The sequence below is a fragment of the Eupeodes corollae genome, chromosome 1, assembly GCF_945859685.1.
Source record: "Eupeodes corollae chromosome 1, idEupCoro1.1, whole genome shotgun sequence".
Classification (NCBI taxonomy): domain Eukaryota; kingdom Metazoa; phylum Arthropoda; class Insecta; order Diptera; family Syrphidae; genus Eupeodes; species Eupeodes corollae.
The window spans coordinates 281,302,797-281,321,352 of record NC_079147.1 but is presented as its reverse complement, the minus strand read 5'-3'; the positions used below and the strand labels follow the sequence as shown (position 1 = coordinate 281,321,352).

General features: G+C 31.8%; 2 protein-coding genes across 2 annotated transcripts in view; both read left to right on the top strand.

Annotated features, from left to right (window-relative positions):
• LOC129953908 (cysteine-rich motor neuron 1 protein-like) overlaps positions 1-18,556 on the top strand; it is a 354,433-nt gene that overhangs the window by 29,175 nt on the left and 306,702 nt on the right. The gene's annotated exons all lie outside the window — the stretch shown is intronic.
• On the top strand, positions 11,854-12,626 carry LOC129953924 (uncharacterized). The gene is made up of 3 exons (XM_056067470.1): positions 11,854-11,940; positions 12,019-12,339; positions 12,412-12,626. The coding sequence occupies exons 1-3, from the start codon at positions 11,881-11,883 to the stop codon at positions 12,592-12,594; spliced, it is 564 nt and encodes a 187-aa protein (XP_055923445.1). The 5' UTR covers positions 11,854-11,880; the 3' UTR covers positions 12,595-12,626.

Genomic DNA, 18,556 nt, shown 5'->3' with positions numbered 1-18,556 from the left:
TTAAAAGACGAAAGTGATTTTACATTTTTAATCGCGTATAATGTGTCAAGCGAGTGTCGTTCTCATTAATCAGTTTGTCGCGCCCAGAATGAATGTGGAGACTTGAAGACGATACGACGCGACATTAGCGTCAACAACGACAGAAGCAGAAGCAGACTCAGAATCAGTAGCTGAAGCCGAATCCGTATGGCGGAGGCATTATGGCGACAATGACTACGACGACGAAGACGCACGGCTCGATGGTAATACGGAACGGTACATAAAATATATCAAATATAAATCTGACAAAAATTGCTATGAAGATGACGATTATGACGATGACGATGATGTTGATGCTGATGTTTATGTTGCTGCTGATGATGAGAATGATTAGGGCAAGAATGATGGAGAAATGTTAAATTAGATATAAATAGAAGTGAAGGATGAAATTCAGTGAAATGGAAAATGAAATGGTAGAAAGAAGGAACAATAAATTATTTTGATGAGCTGAGATTTCTGGAAGGAATATTTACTTATGGGAGAAAATTATAGCCAAGCAATATTTACTTCCGTTGAAGATTTTGATCTTTGGTTTAAGTACCTGTTAATAAATATACAAAGACTTTGGAAAGTTCTATTTCTCTTGCCCAAATTAAGAATTAACAAACGCCTATTAAAAGATGTTATGCGATGTGATAAAGTTTACATTTAATTTAAGTTCCCAATAACTGTTCTGTAAGTATAATGTTGCCAGAGATTCTTAATTTGACATTAAGGTCGTAACAGGTTGATTCTGACTCCAACGCTTAAATTGTTCGAGTTTTTTTTGAAATTTTTGGAAATAGGGATAGATTTAAGATTAAATGAAGGTGCATCAGAGTTGGATAAAACATTCCACATTCTTGATAAGCGGCTGAAAACAGAATCTCTATAGTTGACAGTAATTTTGAAATAGAGCTTACAGTGATAAAGAGGGGGATTTTAAGAAGGTTGATTATATTACGAGAATTTTATTCAAAGAAATTTCGGAAAAATTTGTCAAGCAAATTAACACCAACATAAGAACGAGACAAAATTAAGAGAAAATCTGGTTAAGAACGACCAAAATCAAAACCAAGAGAAGATCGAGAAACAAGATAAAGAAAAGATCGAGGCAAAATGGGGACAAGATCGAGATAGCATCTAGACAAGATCGAAACAAGATAAAGACAAGATCGAGACAAGACGGGGACAAAATCGAGACAAGAACAGAACAAGACCTAAACAAGATCGATTCAAGATAAAGACAAGATCGAGACAAGATCTAGACAAGATCGAGGAAAGATCAAGACAGGATGGGGATAAGATCGACGCAAAAACAGAACATGACTGAAGCAAGATCAATACAAGATCGAGACAAGATAAAGACAAGATCGAAAGAACATTGAGGCAAGATCGAGAAAAGATCGAGATAAGATCGAGACAAGATCGAGACAAGATCGAGACAAGATCGAGACAAGATCGAGACAAGATCGAGACAAGATCGAGACAAGATCGAGACAAGATCGAGACAAGATCGAGACAAGATCGAGACAAGATCGATACAAGATCAAGACAAGATCGATACAAGATCGACGCAAAATCGACACAAGATCGAGACAAGATAGAAATAAGATCAGGACAAGATCGAGGCAAAATAGAGACTAGACAGAAACTTTAATCATTTTAGAATGACAAACGTTTTCAACCTATATTTCAAAGCAAGTATAAATTTTTTGATTTCTGAAAAATGCTAATTCCTGTACTTTTTTAAAAGACTGCTCTTTGTAGTGAAGTCTGGTGAAAACTCCTTAGAATTAAGCTTATTTTTTACAATCCTGTCCTTGGCTTTATTCTAGTTATCTTATATAACTTGCACTGAGAAGCTATACATAATCACATCCTTGGCTCATCCTGTGTCTTATCTAGCTTTTTCAAGACCTTAATAAGACGTCAATAAAGGACCCAAATTACTCGTTCTAAATTTTAAAATGCTGAATAAAACTAATTGAAGGATATTTCTTTTAACTGTAAAAAAGTCCTAAATTTAATGGTTATGATTGCAGACAAAATTTCTTTGATTTGCTCATTTTGTGTGTTTTCATTCAAAACATAACTTTGTGTTCTATAACTACCCAATTAAATACCAAAAAATAATGTAAAAACATTTTTTCAGAATTAGGTATGTCCTTTTCTTTTTGTGTAAAATGTGTCTCGAAATTGACCGCACAAACCAAACCACTGTGACTTGTTTTTCTTTCTATCGACTTTTTAGTTTTCAACATTTCAATATTCTTGTTGTTGTTTTTTTTGCAGTAGGTAGGTATTTTGGTTTGGTTTTCTGTTGGCTAGCTTCAAGGAACTCATCGTTCATGTTGTTTTACTTCTACATGGTTCCACTTTATTGATCTCCTTTTTTTACTTCTTCCAGTTCTTTTCACTTTTATTCACATTTTGATGCCAACAAAAATAAACTTTTTTCTTATTTTTTGTATCTGAAAGATTCAGATATAAACCTACCTATTCACTGGTTTCTGGTAAGAACATACTATAACCTTCTGGCTATTATATCTTTGAAATTGATGCTGAATTATGTCAGACAAGCAGACAGTCTCCATAGCCTCTGGTGTTTTGGAGCAGAAATTTATTTGATGGATATTCTGATCTGGTGATGGTATCGTCGTCGTATGCATTGGGACAGAAAAAAAAATGGATGAACAGACGAAGGAAAACAAAAATATTGGCAGTTATCAGGAAGAAAAAGATACGACCCCTTTATGTTTTTTTTTCTACATTTCTCGTTTCGTATAGGTAATTAAAAATTCCAAAAACTGAATTGTTGTCCACATAAAGGTTAGGTTAGGTTTTTTTGGTATCCTTTTTTTACACAGAAAATACAAAACAAAAATTGGTAAACTTGCTTTTGAATCGCCAATTCGAAGATGGATCGATAATTAGATGAATTTTAACAAAGATTCAGAAGTTTTTCTTTCTTACTTCAGCAAAAAAAATGATTCAAGAGTTATTCAAAAACACAAAAGATTTCAAATCCCAAGAAAGAGTTTGAACCAAACTTTAGCAAAATAAACTTAAATTCAAAGGCTTTAATGACGAACTTGCCCAGATTTTATAATCTATGATATAAAATTATTGACCATTTATTTTTGATCATTTAATAGAAAAAGAAATGTCTGGGAGTCAAACATTCAATTTAATTTGTTAGAAAAGGTGACAACTGTGGTTGAATTTTTGTCAAAAATCACAACAACAAAACGAAACTTAAATATAGAGAGGAGACCTGGCGAGATGTTTGTATCCGCTCTCGGTATTGGCAAATTCAAAAAATGTCACTCTCGTACGAGTAATTTCGTCTAGTCTAGGTTACACTTTGTAAAAAGTGATTAAAGTTACGACATTAAGTCAAATGACAAAAGTTCTGTCAAAAAGTAAGATACGAATGTAAATAAAAAAAGATGGATTTTTCGTGCTTTTTAAATGCTACAGGTTTTTGTTAGCCAGATATCAATTCCTATTTAATTTCATCCAGTATCCTTTATGATGAGTAGTTTCTGGAAACTAAGTATTTAAAGACTCACAATTTTGAATTTTTTTTGCCATTGAAGCCATTCGAATGTTTGAAATCATTCTTTTTTTATTTGCTTTGAAGTGCAAAAGCGTATAAGATGCCATAAAGTATATCAAATATTGATACTATACCTTAACTATTTACACATTGTACTTACAAATCTCAAGTTACATTACGCCCCTTAAATTCATATTTAATTGTTTTTTTTTTACAAAAAAATCCAACAAAATCTTAATTAAAAAATATTTGTAACCTTTTTTTTGATAAAAAAAGATAAGACTCTTTTTTATCATTACATTACAAGTTCCTTTAAATTAGTTCAAGTTCAACATAAACTCCCCAAAAATTTGTTGACAAACATTTCTTATAAAGCTATTAACATTAAACAATTAAATTTACAAACATAAAATAGATAACAACAGAAATTGATAAGCACTTCCAAATTTAGGAATCACTATCACCTGTTTGGGATACCTTATCGTTATCACTTTATCAGAAATAAAAAATGAGGGTGGCACACGATTTCTATTTATTTTTCTGTAAGGTCTTTCACGTGTCGTCTACATTTTTAAATATCTCAAGTCTTTACAATGTTGTTAATAAAAATTAAAAATGTCGGTGTTTTAAAACTATTTCTTTATTTAATCTACAATTTTTAGAAAAAAGAAGACATTTAAATTTGCTTATTGTTTGAATACGAAAAAGGATTTTAAAAAATGCCCATACCATAAATACTTAAAATTTTATATGTAAGTTCAGATTTTTTAAATTTGATTCAAATTTGATTACATAGTTTAATTTATACAATTATTTTCTACGTATATGAATATGAATAACTGAATATACCTGAAAGTTTTAAATTATGATTTCAAAACCAATACAAATAAAATAAAGGGTGTTTCAAAAACTAAAGAAAACTTAAATGAAAAGAAAAAACAAAAGCAAATAAAATAAGTTAAACACAAGCTGCCTTGATCAAAGCTTCTTAGCAATACGTAAACTTTTTCACGGAATTTGTCCATTGCACAAATGTGACTGAATTTCATTTATATCGGATGTTTTCTTAGGCAATTAGAATTTCCTTAGTTTTAAATAGTATTTAAATAGTACACCAAAAAAAAGTTGTGAACTCACACGATAGTTGGTGGTTTACAGGTTCATTTATGGGCATCATTTGGTATTTAAACATTTGGCTCGATAAATTTTTCTTTCAAAATAAAAATCACAAATTATTAGCCTTTTCGAGAAAATTGTGTTCAGTCCAAAAACGATGATTCTGCCAGTAACAAGTCCAATAGCTAACTTAACCTAGTGCGAAAAGAGTGTGTAAATAAAAATAAAATCACGAGTCTTACGCGTCGTTTTGGTTTTTGTTAGATTTTGTATGTTTACTAAAGCAAGAAGTCACCCTTTATTATTTGTACACTAAGTTTAATAGTATTGCCAAACGGAAGCTATATAGAATGCACCCTACCGAACTCTATTTAAACATTCAATAACCTTACCATCTTTCGATCGCTCGCACTTAATACACAAAGATCATCTCATTTCCTGCCATTCTGCATAACAATGTTTTCAGCTTTTTGGCAAAAGTTTTACCTTTTAAATTACCTGACAGGACAAGTTACGATCAAGTTCTTATTTAGTCCTTCTTTCTACAACTATGCATCAACTTTTCAGCTCGTTGTTTTGGCGTGTATTGAGTCAAAGCTAAAATGACACTGAATCACGTTAAAGACTTGTTCTTATGTCAATTTAGCTTAAACCAGAGTTATTCAGTCTTGGAATAAGATAAGTCCATACACACTGTTTACAATCGTAACAGTTTTCTTAGGGTTGCTAATACTTGAGGCGTGGCAGCGGACACAACTGTCGGCAGTCGGCAGACACAGAACTGTCATAGTCAAATCGAAAACACGACGTAATGAACGTAATGAACGAATTCGATGAAATTTTGTTCGTGGGGACCGACACAATATAAAGTTAAGCTCTACTAATCATATAAACGATAAAAATACATTCGAGATTTATCGAATCGTAGTGACAAGTCTGTACGGTATACGGAAAAAATTATTTCACGAATACGGGATTTGCCCGCATGGGTTTCGTGTGAATACCCGTTTACGGTATACGGGGAAAATATGGTCGTCAGACCGTAACATAACATTATTTCAAATTTACTAAGTTTTTAAATCTGTTAATCCTTTTTTTTTTAATTTTAAGAAGAACTGGCTTTCTTTCAAAACTTTAAATTTGAGTTTCAAAAAACCTTAATAAAAAAGAGGCTGGAATGCAACCCACACTGATAACTACCCATCCCGTCTGTCGATTAGTCTTGCTTAAAAAAATTATGGGTTTTCGATTTTTGAAAAAAAAGTTGTCAGTTGAATTATTCTTAAAAATTAAGAAATTGTAAATAATATTTTGCACATAATGAAATAGTTTCAAAATCTATTTTTGTAAATGAATTTGTAGTCGAAAACCAATAACAATTTCTTAAAAGTTTTTATTTCTTATATAAACATATAAAAATTAGATGAATGAAATTAATTCAAAGTTTTTATTATTCACAAGATATCGAGAACCAAACATCAATTTTTACCAAATTTGCGTACTAATTTTAGTATATTTTATTTTTTATGAAAAAACAGAATGTTGGATTTTTAGGAAAAAACTACCGAATATCAAAAACAATATTTTCTGTGAGATAAAATTAAATTAAAGCCAATATTTAAAATTTTGGAAAAGATATTTGAGTCGAAAGTAAATTTTTACTATTGTTTTTGATCTTATTTTGAAAACAATATTTCTTATAAGACAAAATTAGTTTAAAGCCATAATCTTAAACTTTTGAAAATACATATGAGTCAAAAATCAATTTTTACCATTTTTAAGTAATGTTTTTTATAAAGAAAAGTGTCAGTTCGATTTTTCTCAAAATTTTTCCAGATGTCAAAAACTTTATTCTTCGTTACACAGAATTATTTTGAAGACAAAATTATTTCTTTTTAGTAAGATATTCGAGGTGTCAAATATTTTTTTCTTCAGTTTTGTTGGTTTATAAAAAAAAGGGCTAAATGGATTTTTTTCCGAAAAATATACTATTTTAGGTTAACCAAAATGTTCACCTTTTTTTAAAAATGCTTTGGTAAAAAAAACACTCACTAAGTTTGTTTAAGAATCCTTTCTGCATCTGTGTTACTAAATGTATTTAGTAACACAGATATCGATGGTTTCAAAAGGGCTTTTGATAAATTATAACAAAATTGTAAATTTTTTGTATGCGAGTTATAGTAAAAAATGTGTTCCTACGTAGCACACTTTTTAAGAAATAGAATACAGAAATTGAAAAAAATAATTTTTCGGAATTGAATACACAAATGTTTTGAATCACCCTGTGCCCCTATAATCGGTAATTGAATTCAATATATAGTAAATTCCGAAATGCAATAACAATATAAAAATACTGACCTATTTAATTTTTACTTTTAACGACGACAACGACGAGTAACTTGCGTGTTGCAGTCATTACTCAATAATTTCGATATTATTGTGTACTTAAAAAACCCCCAACATAAATCTATATTCCATGTTTTTCAAACCTATACCGATTGTAACCGCTTATTATGTTCTATCTGTTTTATAGGTTCGTATAGTATACCTACCCTTTATATAGTAATTGGTGGGAGGGGTTGATAAAACGCATTTAAAACGTACACGTATAACGCATCAGCTATACGAGATCCAAAACAAGGGCATTTTTCTTGTCAATTACACAATTTTTTATTTGATTGATAAAAACAAAACACAAAAATAACGCACATAGCTTTGAAAAGTTGTGTATCGCAACCACATCAATAAAAAGGAAAAAGTGGGCGGTATAGGCGAAGAAGGTGGAGATGGAGGTGGTGGAGACTATGGGGGTGCAAGAAGGACCATAAGTGTATGTAATGATAAATTCTAGATAAATTATTTAGCGGCTGTGACAGAATGATTCTCATTTATACTTCCTCATTTAATGAGGGTAATCGATAAGGGGTACATAATTGGTTGACATACTTTAGGATTCATTGTCGCCGCCGTTGTTCGACGTCTCGTCGTCGTCACTTGGCTCGATTGCGGTACAATGTAATTGATTGACAAATATTTTTGCGATAAAATTATATCAATTTTATACATTTTATTTTTATATTTCAACTGGGGGAGGCTTTCTTGCTTGAAGGAAGTTTAAGTGCACTTTACTTGTAATTGGGTCTCTTTTTAATGATATAAGAATATTACAATATTGTGAATACTAAACGTCAAATATGCTTATTAAAATGCAATTCGAGTTCTTTTTTTTAATTTATTGTATTGACACATCAGAAAAATTGATAATTTCATTCAATTTACTTTAACTGACATCATACGACTTTAAAAAGAGCACGTGTGTACTCTACATCCGGTTGATGAATATCAGTCATAAGTAGTTAGGTGCTTTTTAAAATGACTAATTAGGGCGTAAGTTGACAAGTTCATTCGGTAGCACTTTTGTTTTACTAACAGAATGCTAATAAGATTTTCAGTTATTTACTGTAAAAAGGGGGAGTTTAATATAGGGTGTAAATATTAACATTCCACCTACATATATATATGTATAAGGGATAAAAAGGTTTTCCAGTAAGAGGTTTCATTAAAGCAGCTCACTTGTAAGTAAGTAAGTAATATTTATTTTTCAATAATAAAGTTTACAAAATTTACAATTAAAATTTTAATAAATAAAAAGTTATGGGTGTGGCATTGCCGTCTGCCCGATTGATTTGTTAAAAATTTTGTAAGTAAGTATTATAAAACAATAAATTTAAAGTAATTTAAATGAAAATTAAAACTTCTACTTCAGAATATTGTAATTAGAAAAAAAAATATAAAAACAAGATAAATTTACATTTTGGATCTTTTACAAGAAGAAATTAAACAAAATTTAAAATCGTGATGAAAAGTACCTGTCGTAAGAACATGATGTAACTATTAAGTAAATTCAGTATTTATATAGTGTCTATAATTGAGTGCATCTTTTAGATAACTGTTTAAGGCTACCCAATCAGAACGATTAAATATGGTTTTAGTTTGTTCCATCGTCAAAGTCAACTCACCGATGTAATTGCATCTTAATTCTCTGTAGATGGGGCATATTGCTAAAAGGTGAAAAGTGTCTTCTTTTGCTCTCATATTAAATATTGTGCATAGATTTGTTTCTTTATTTATGTATGTTGAACCATTTAAATTAAGCATATCACATCTAGCTCTGCAAATTAAAGATATCGATTGGATGTTATTCGCATCATTAAAATAGTTGTTGCAGTTTAGGCTAAAGCTGAGCTCTGAGTAGATCGGTCTGTTGATAGAGTTAGTAGCTTGTTGAATGCATTCGTTGTGCTGATGCGTGTCGTGAAGCTCAAGTAACTGGTACAGATTTTTGCTTCAATTCACCCCGGTCTTCGTATTGCAAGTTTAAGTTGAATCCACATTTATCAGACAGTGTTTTCCATTCGAGCGCCCATTCCATCTTCCTGTTTATTACAAACTTCTTAAGAATATTGGGTATTCTGTGCATTGGTGATCCAAGAGTTTCATCGGCAGTCGGAAGAGTTAAAAAATATCGTAGAAGTTTTTCAACTTCCTCATATGAACGGTAACCCCATGTTTGGCAACTATAGCACATGACAGAGCGCATAATTGATTCGAAGACCTTGTATTTTGCTGAAGTCTTAATTTAATTGTTCCCGATTATATCTTTCTAGGAGGAATTTATAAGCTTTTTAGCGGAACCCAGTTTTTTCTCAAGGTGGAGAGAAAACTTCATGTTTGAATGCAGTATAACACCAAGGTATTTGTATTGTGTGACTGTTTCAATTGATTCACCATCTAGAAACCATTTTTCGCCGTTTCCCAATTTTGTTTGCCTGTTGCGAATGATCATAATTTTTGATTTTTCTAAATTTATTGTAAGCCTCCAGGTTTTACAATAAGTATTGAGTTTATTAATCATAAGTTGAAGACTCTGCGGAGATTTAGCAAACATAACGATGTCGTCAGCATAAAGAAGCACTTTAATTCTTAATTCTTCTACGCATACTCCAGCAGGTAGATAAGAAGAGATATCGTCAATGAGCAGTGAAAACAATATTGCACTCAGAAGAAAGCCTTGCTTCACTCCTGATGTTGTGTTAAACCATTCTGACATACTTTTGCCATCCCACACCGATTGTCGAGTATTTTGGTACATATTTCTGAGGACTTTTAACAGCTTTGTAGACAGTCCTTTCTGTGACAGCTTGTAGAACAATGCATTGCGATCAATAGAGTCAAAAGCTGCTTTAAAGTCGACAAAAAATATGTATAATTTTTTATTTTGTTTCAGAAAATGTTGGGCAATGGTCGTCACAGTGAAAATGTTGTCTATCGTTGAGTACCCTTTCTGAAAACCTGCTTCATACTCACTCAAGACTTCGTTTCTTTCTATAGATTCGTTTATTCGATTAAGTAGAATTGCAGAGAAGATTTTTGCTGTTGAGTTCATGAACGATATACCCCTGTAGTTAGATGCCCAATTAACATCACTTTTTTTATAGATCCGGTACAGCATCTTTTAATTCCTGAGGCATTATACCGGTTCTGAAGATGAAATTGAAGGCGTCAAGTATGTGCGGTTGGAACTCGATAGGAGCATTTTTGTAAAATTCGTTAGGGATGCGATCAAGAGCAGGTGCTTTTCAGTTCTTAGAGCTATACAGACTCAATTGTAGCCCATTTAGAGTTATTTCCCTATCAAGTACATCATCTTCGACTAGTGGTTCTGCGTAGTGAAAGTTGTGCTCTTCCAAGTAGCTTGGATTTAGGAGTATTTTGAAGTGTTCGGCCAGTTTTCCTGCCGTTAAGTGTATCCCACAAACGAAGTTTAAGCCTTTTTGTGACTTTATTTTTGTCCAAAAGCCTTTGGTATCTCTTGTACAGGAGAGCTCTATAGCTAATGTATTGTAGTAATGCGTTTATAAAGGCATAATTCTTTATAATTTTTATTTGCGGTGATATATTTTCCTCTTAGGGTTTCGTTATGATTAATGGTGCTCCTTAATCTTCTAAGCAGATCAAAAGATAGCTTTCTTGCGGTGAAGCATTCTTTGTCGAACCATTTTTGACGGTAGTTAAAAGATTAAGATGTGGTTGAATTTATGTGTACGACTTCCTTTATAGATTTGTTAAAAAAACGTATATTTTCCTCGTTTCGAACTTCCAATGTAGTTAAAAAGGTTATGTTGATCTGGTTCAGTAACTTTGCTGCATACATTTCTTTTGAACTATCTTTCCAGACGAGTTTTAGGGGTAGCGCTATTTCGTAGTAATATGAGGGGTTGTTTAGTCTGAGTTCTACTAAAAGAGGCATATGGTCAGAGAATGTTTTTACTCCTACTTCGAAGGACGATGTGATTTTTAACCATTTGAATAGGTGTCACTTTCGAAGCTATCATCGTCTGATATTTGGCAGTTAAAAACTAAGCCAAACCTAAAACCGTAACAAAACTAGCTTTAAAAATACACTGAAATTGTTAAAATTCCCTATGAGAATGGCGAACATTTTGTAGTAAAAGATTCCTGACTCTGTTATTTCGTGAAGAAGTGATCACAATTGGCTACAGAAATATTGAGATATAAATTGTTAAATCCTTTAAGTCTAAGTGAAAGATAAAGTCTATGTTAATGGCCCACAGTAGATGCAAGACCTTAAATTTCGTAAAATTATAGAGAACAATAGCCTGAAATTTGCGAATTGGCCATGGACAAATTAATAACATTCTGTATGGTCAAACAAATGTTATTAGTTGTCACATCCTAGCCTCATTTAATATTATGATGAAACCCTTAACTATTTGTAAGTATTAGTTTATTTAATTTTTTTTTTTAGTTATGTTTGACTGAAAAAAAAATCGATTCAAATTTAGAACACAGTTTAATGGTCACTTTAGCTTAACTAACTGTGACCTAAAAGTTATCAGATGAAATTCATTCCGTAATTGAATAATACCAGAAATATTTTAAATTAAAAGCTTTAATAACCGTTTTAATTTATTTTGACTATTACTTAACTCATTTATCGTATTTTAAATTGAATTTTTAATCTGTACACAAACATCATCCTTTGTGAAGAATTAAAAATTCATTAACTGCTATTTTCTCCTCGACCAACTCTTTTACTATTTTACCAACTTTTGTGAAAAAAAATTGAACTAGTATTCAGTTTAAAGTCTTAGTTAAACGTCATGTCGTTGAAATTATATCTCAGCTGTTTTTTGATGATTTTAACACCTGTTTCAACAAGGGTAAAAAAATACAATGTTTGAAAAATATTAAGGACAATATTGTCTAAATTTATTTATTTTCTTTTGAAACTATGAAAGCGTCCATTTGATCTTGTTCTTGATGAACTCAAATGCCTTGGATATGGAGAATCAGTCATAGAAGCATATTGTAATCAATACCAAAAGTCCAACAAAACATATGTCGACGCAGCATTGATATTTTCAAAACAAATAGATACTTTCGAGCTTCGCGGATTAATTGAAATACCACGTCCAAATGAAGAACCCATGAAACTTATCAATATAACTGTGGATGGTTGTAAGTTTTTGGTCGAAGCTGAAAACGATAATATATTGAAAGTAATTTTGCAAATGATGAGAAAATCAGGAAATCTCCCTAAAAAATGTCCATTACTAGCTGTGAGTTTTTCTTAATTTAACACGAGACATTTTTTCAGTTTTTTTTTTTTTTAATATTTTGTTTCTTTTTAGAACGATCGTTTTTATTTGAGTAAAATGTTTGTTGATCCTGATTTATTACCAGGCTATACACCGGAATTAAGTTTTGTGTTAAATATAGACGTTTTAGTTCAAAATAAATTGACTTATAAAATTTTTATAAGAGGGCGTGTTGAAGCCAAGAAAAGCAAAAAAAGAATTTTCAAAGTAAAATAAACATAAAATGGCTTTTAAAAAATTGTTTTCAAAATAAAGACAGAGATAAAATTTTAACAAAGAAATCGATATGTACAAAGAATTTTAATTTAATTATAACCAATATTTGTGTATAAATTCGGAAAGGTAGAATTCTTGAGTTTATAATTTAAGAATATGATGAAATTTTTTGAAAACTCAAACTTCAAGATCTACAAATATCATTTTATTGGTGTCCGCAACAGACCTTTTATTAAAAACAAGAATTTATGAAACTAACAATGTTAAGTTCAACATTAAATGCCTCCGAAAAGACAAATTTATTCATTTTGATTCCAAATACTTTTATTAATTATCTTGATTAATTACTTAAGGTGTGGCTATGGTCATGTGTGAACTAGGGCCTCACTCAACAAACTTATACCTAAGTAGAAACAATTCTTAACTACCTAAAAGCTAAGATTGTCGATTGTAAATGCCTTCTTGATGACAGCACGTACTTTGTTCTCCCCTCATGAACCGTTTAACCCATTTTTGCCGCCCCTGCCTCAAAACTCACAAAAAGCTGACTGACATCTCGCTAAGTTCTTCCGATTATGAAAATGTCATCAGCATATTATGCTACTAATTGGACAGCCTTTTGAAAGATAGTTCCTCTAGTGTTGACGTGGGAGCTCTGCACTATTTTTTCAAGCAAGCTATTAAAGAAATCGCACGACAGGACATCACCTTACCTAAAAGCTTTTTTGACATCAAACAGTTCGTTAAAGTTGCTTCTAACCTTTATGGAGCAGCACAAATTCTCCATGGTCACCCAGCACCAACGAAAAAGTTTGACAGCACGTCGCTGTAGATGCTGTCATATGCGGCCTTGAAATCGATGAAAAGATGGTGGGTGTAGATTTGATGTTCTTGATTTTTCTCCAGGATCTGCCGTAATGTGAATATTTAATTGATTGTGGACTTGCCTTGACGATGGGCCTTAGATGTTCATATATATTACGGCAGAGAAAAGTTTGTAAGTTTATGCAGTTTAGAGGGTTCCTTTTTCCAGAATCGGAAAAAAAAGTACTGATGTTCCATTAATCGTGCATGCTTTCCTTGGACCATATCTTACAGATAAGTTGGTGCATGCTTCCAACTAAATTATCTCCAGCTGAAGAGTTTGGCGTTTAAGTCATCTTCTATAGCGGCATTGTCAGACTTCAGCTTAGATATGGCAATCTTTTCTTCGTCTCAGTCGGGAAGACGGTATTGTTTTCTTTCGTCATCTATATTGAATGGATCATCCTGTCTGACAGTGGAATTCGGCTCCTCGTAAATAAAAATGGTTTAATTCTATCAACTTTAAGAAATTAATAAGGTAAAAGCAACAATTATTAAAAAGCTGAACTTAATTTATTGCAAAAAATTGAACAACAAATTGGTTTTATTTAAAGCTGCACATCATCTTACTTATTTTCTGCAATGATGACATTTTTGTCAGAATTTTAAAATATCAGATTTTTCTAGGAAAGCGTTTGGATTTTCAAAATTTTGTAATAAATATAATACAAGAATATCATTATATAAAGATGAACATTTCGGTTGTGTATCATTTGCTATCATAGACAAAAGACAACCATACTAAAAAATGCCCGAAAACTTTTTATATGTTAACCAGATACGTATGAATATTATGATTATTTATAAAACAGTATTGTCTTTCAAAAGGATCTGTTTTATATCCCATAATGTGCACATTTTTTGGGAATTTCTTAGGTGTAGGGATAACATTCATAAAATATTGAATTTTCGTGCATAAGTAAAATGTTTCTTTTGTATTCATGTTAAAGGTATCCTTTAATAAACTCTCCCTTAAAATCTTATTTGTCAATACCCTTAGAAATTACATAATCTTTCTCTTGTTCTATTAAAATATATTTTTCTGTCGGTTAGAACATTCAAAGGTAATGTTTGAATGAAAATAATTTAAAAAATTTATTTCGGAACAACCTAAAAAAAAACAACTTCATATTATTTTCAAACGCTATTACTTATGATGTCAATAATAATTGCAAACACAAATATTAGATCTCTAAATCTTAATGATCATTTAATTTGTTTTTAATTATTAATAGACATTAAAAGACAATCATTATTTTCGATCTGTAATTTATTATTGCTCCATAAAAGAACAATGACACTTAATTGTAAATAATCATCGATCTATGAAGGAAAAAATTGTTGTGAGCCACTGACTGCCTGAAATAATTAGAAGTGGTTTGATAATTTTTTAAAGATTTCGTTAGTTTATTAAAAATAAGGTCATATACTTATATGTTCATAAATATGTCAGATTTACAGAACTATTATATAATACAATATTTTTTGTTAAAGTTCTAATAGTTTAAATAGAATTTTAGTGGACGAGAATTTAAACGAATAATATCTTGATAAAGTTCTAAAACCAATTTAAATTTCAATCTAAAACTTCTCTGTTTATCTTTCAAACTCGGTCTTACAAATATTTTTAATTTGAGCCTTTTTTAAATTTTTATAATTTTCTTAGAACTCGGTGTACAATTATGTTGACTTTTAAGGAGCTAAATCTCGGTTTTAGAAAAAAAAGTTCAAATTATAAGATTCCATATTTTTCAGTTTTGATTTTCCGTTAAATAATTTTTACAATAATTTTGTTTTTTTCATTAAAGTGTCGATTTAAACGGTTTGTTTTATTTTTATCAATTGTTTTCCTTTAATTAGTTTTGTTTTCAATGCATTTTTGATGAAGTGCCTCGTTTTGGTAGACCTTAAGCGTTGTTGGATTACTTAATGTCCAGGGTAAAAAAGTCAATGGAACTTAAGGCTACCTAAAACATTTATCTAGGACCACAAGATATTTTCTTAAAATTTAATTTTTATGTTTAATATTGCAAAAAAAAAACAAATACCTAAACATCAAGTATTTTAAGGCAATAACAACATTTCTAAAGCAGAGCTCTGATTTCCGAGTTCTACCTCAAACTGAGATCTATATCAGAGTTCTAACACTTGAGAACTTGAAGAAATGAGTTTTAATTCAATGCAGTTCCAATTTTTTGAAAATATGAATTCTAGACATTTGAGCGTTATCAAGAAATTGTCACATATGTAGAAAATCTTAGAAAACCTGATTTTTTGTGAGAAATGTGTTCATATTTAAAAAAAATATATAAACCTATACAAAATGTATGTAACTTTTCAAACTAACAAAACAACATATTTAAATTATTTTTATTCGGCAACTTAATATTTTTTTTATTTTATGAGATTGCTGAAGTGTTCAGTTCATTTAAAAATGTCTATTAATATCCTTATTTCATTGAGAATCAATGAAAAATTTATGATAAAAAGTAAATACACTTAAGATCAAAAATTTAAGAACAAGCGGACATGCTTTTTTATTAAAACTGCTGTTCATTTTTTCAACCCTTACTTTTTTTTAAATTAGGGCAAACACCTTAGGAAAGTCTACCATTGAACAAATATTCACAATACAGCAGATCTTCGAAAAACCACGAACTTCAAATCGATCGATTTTTAGGCCCCTTATGACAGTATCTATAGGGAAGATATCTACAGAACATTCTCTTGTTCTGGCATTCCTGTCAAACTTATCGGTTTGTGCAGAATGACGATGTTGAATGCACGCTGCTCTTCAAGGCCGGGAAAAGTTTTTACCGATGCATTCGATGTCAAAAAAGGTTTTAGACAAGACAATGCATTGTCATGTGACTTTTTTAACATTGTTCTGGAAAGAATTGTGCAAAACTCAACCGTAAACACTAGAGGCAGAATCCTTGCTCGTTAACGCCGATTTTATTGACATAGTTGGAAGATCAAAGCATGATGTCAGTGGATCGTTTTTGTGCATTGCGACAGAAGCGGAGAAGATGGGTTTGGTAGTCAATGAGGGCAATACCAAGTATATGCTGTCATAAAAAAAAATCATTTAATATATATATATTTTGAGATAGTTAAGGACTGTGTCTACCTGCCAGGAGTTCGCAGGTGGGAGAAGTTCTCAACTAACTTGGCGTAAAAAACTAGAGAGAGCTATATAGAGACTGATCTGGATCGAAACACATGTTAGTTGAGGCCCAGGTCCGCCCCAGACCTGTAAGGAAGTAAACATCTTAGAATCTTATCAACAAATATTTTTAGTTCTTATAGTTTTATTGTATTTGTTTAAGTGTCGTCAATCATGAAAACAATATAATGTAGAAATTATTGAAAAAATATATAATTTAAGATCCGAAGGAAAAAGAAGAGGTGGTGGGAGCTGCTTTCCAGCAAGTGTACTAGTTGAATGTTAGCATTCGCCCCAACCAACACTTGAAGAATAGAGCCCTACTTAATCACTTTTACCTTCATAATGATATGCCACAATGGTGATCTGGGGACCGCGGTTTCATGCAGTTTAATGACGATTCCTTGGCAAATGCCATAATCGCCGAGCAAACGGGAACAAGTCCCTTGTTAGTGACAAAGTTTGAGAATCAACTGATCTTCGACTCAATAAAAACTTAAAAGTCAGCAGGTGTCGATGGTATATCTAACGTTGTACTAAGACATTTACCGATGGAAACAATTGACATTAACACCACACTCTTCAATAATGCACTGAATAATGCTATTATCAAGTGCATTGGAAGACCGATGTGGTTCATCCTCTAACGAAAAAGGAAAAGGGCAACTCAAACCTGTCAAACTTTCGGTCGATAGGTCTTCTTCCGAGCATCAGCAAAGTTTTCGAAAAGACAGCAGACAACAAAATAATTCCGTATAAACAGTTCGGGTTAAAGGCGGGTCATGACACAATTCCTGATGCGTCTAAAATCGTTTCTGATATCCAATGGAATAAACCAAAACAACAACGCACAGGTGCTGTTCTGGTTGATTTGGAAAATGCCTTTGACACCATATGGTTAGAGGGTCTTTACCGAAAATTGAGCAGGCTTTGCATAAGCAAACCATTGTTGTATATATTTTATGATATGCTTAATGTAACTTCCACCACAACTATCATAATTAAAAATGGTCTTCAACAGGGAGCTTTGAATTCGTTGATTATCTTTAGCATTTACACCAGCGATCAACGGCCCAAAAGGTTGAAGTTATTAGAATTCTTTTGCAGCGTGAGTTTGACAAGATTCAGCGATATTGCGACAATTGGATACTGAAAATAAATGTAAAGAAATCGGAGACAATTCTATTCCGAACGCCGCCGTTGGCTAGGGCCACGATGGATACGTGCAAGAATTAGCACAAGATGGTCATCGTTGATCTTCACGGGCAGCGATTAACGAGCAAAAGTGTAGTAAAGTAGATCGGTATCTGGTTGGATTAGTATTTATATTACGACAGACAAATAAATGCTGCTCTGACCATGGCCAGAGTTGCCTGGGCTCTGACGAAACGGCTGTTTTACAGCAGTCGGCTTGACCCCAGTGTGAAGGCAATATGTTACATGGCACTCATACGGCCGATGATCGTTTATGGTTGTCCTGTTTGGTTCAACTATGCCCCTGCCCAGATGGAGAAGTTTCGGGCGTTCGAGTGGCAGTGTTTATGACTCTGTCCCGGCTTATATTGAACAGCTGTATCTTCTATCGTGCATTACTGTTTCAACGACGTCCTATACAACAAGGTTAGAAACAACAGAATTGAGAATTCAGTGATAAAACTCGTTCGAGGTCACATTGCAAGAGCTATGTCTAAGACTAACAATTTAATTTATTACTAAACTTAGATTAAATTTTTGTAACAATAAAATAACTATGAATTATTCAAACCCTTTTCTAAAAATCTGTAAATGGTTATCTTTATAATGCAGCTACAAAAAACATTTTCTGACCGTACTTACTCACACGCTTCTCTTTATAAATAGTAGAATTAGATCTCAGGGGACATGAAATGTCAACAAACTAAGAAATGTCAAAACTTTCAATTCGATGGACTA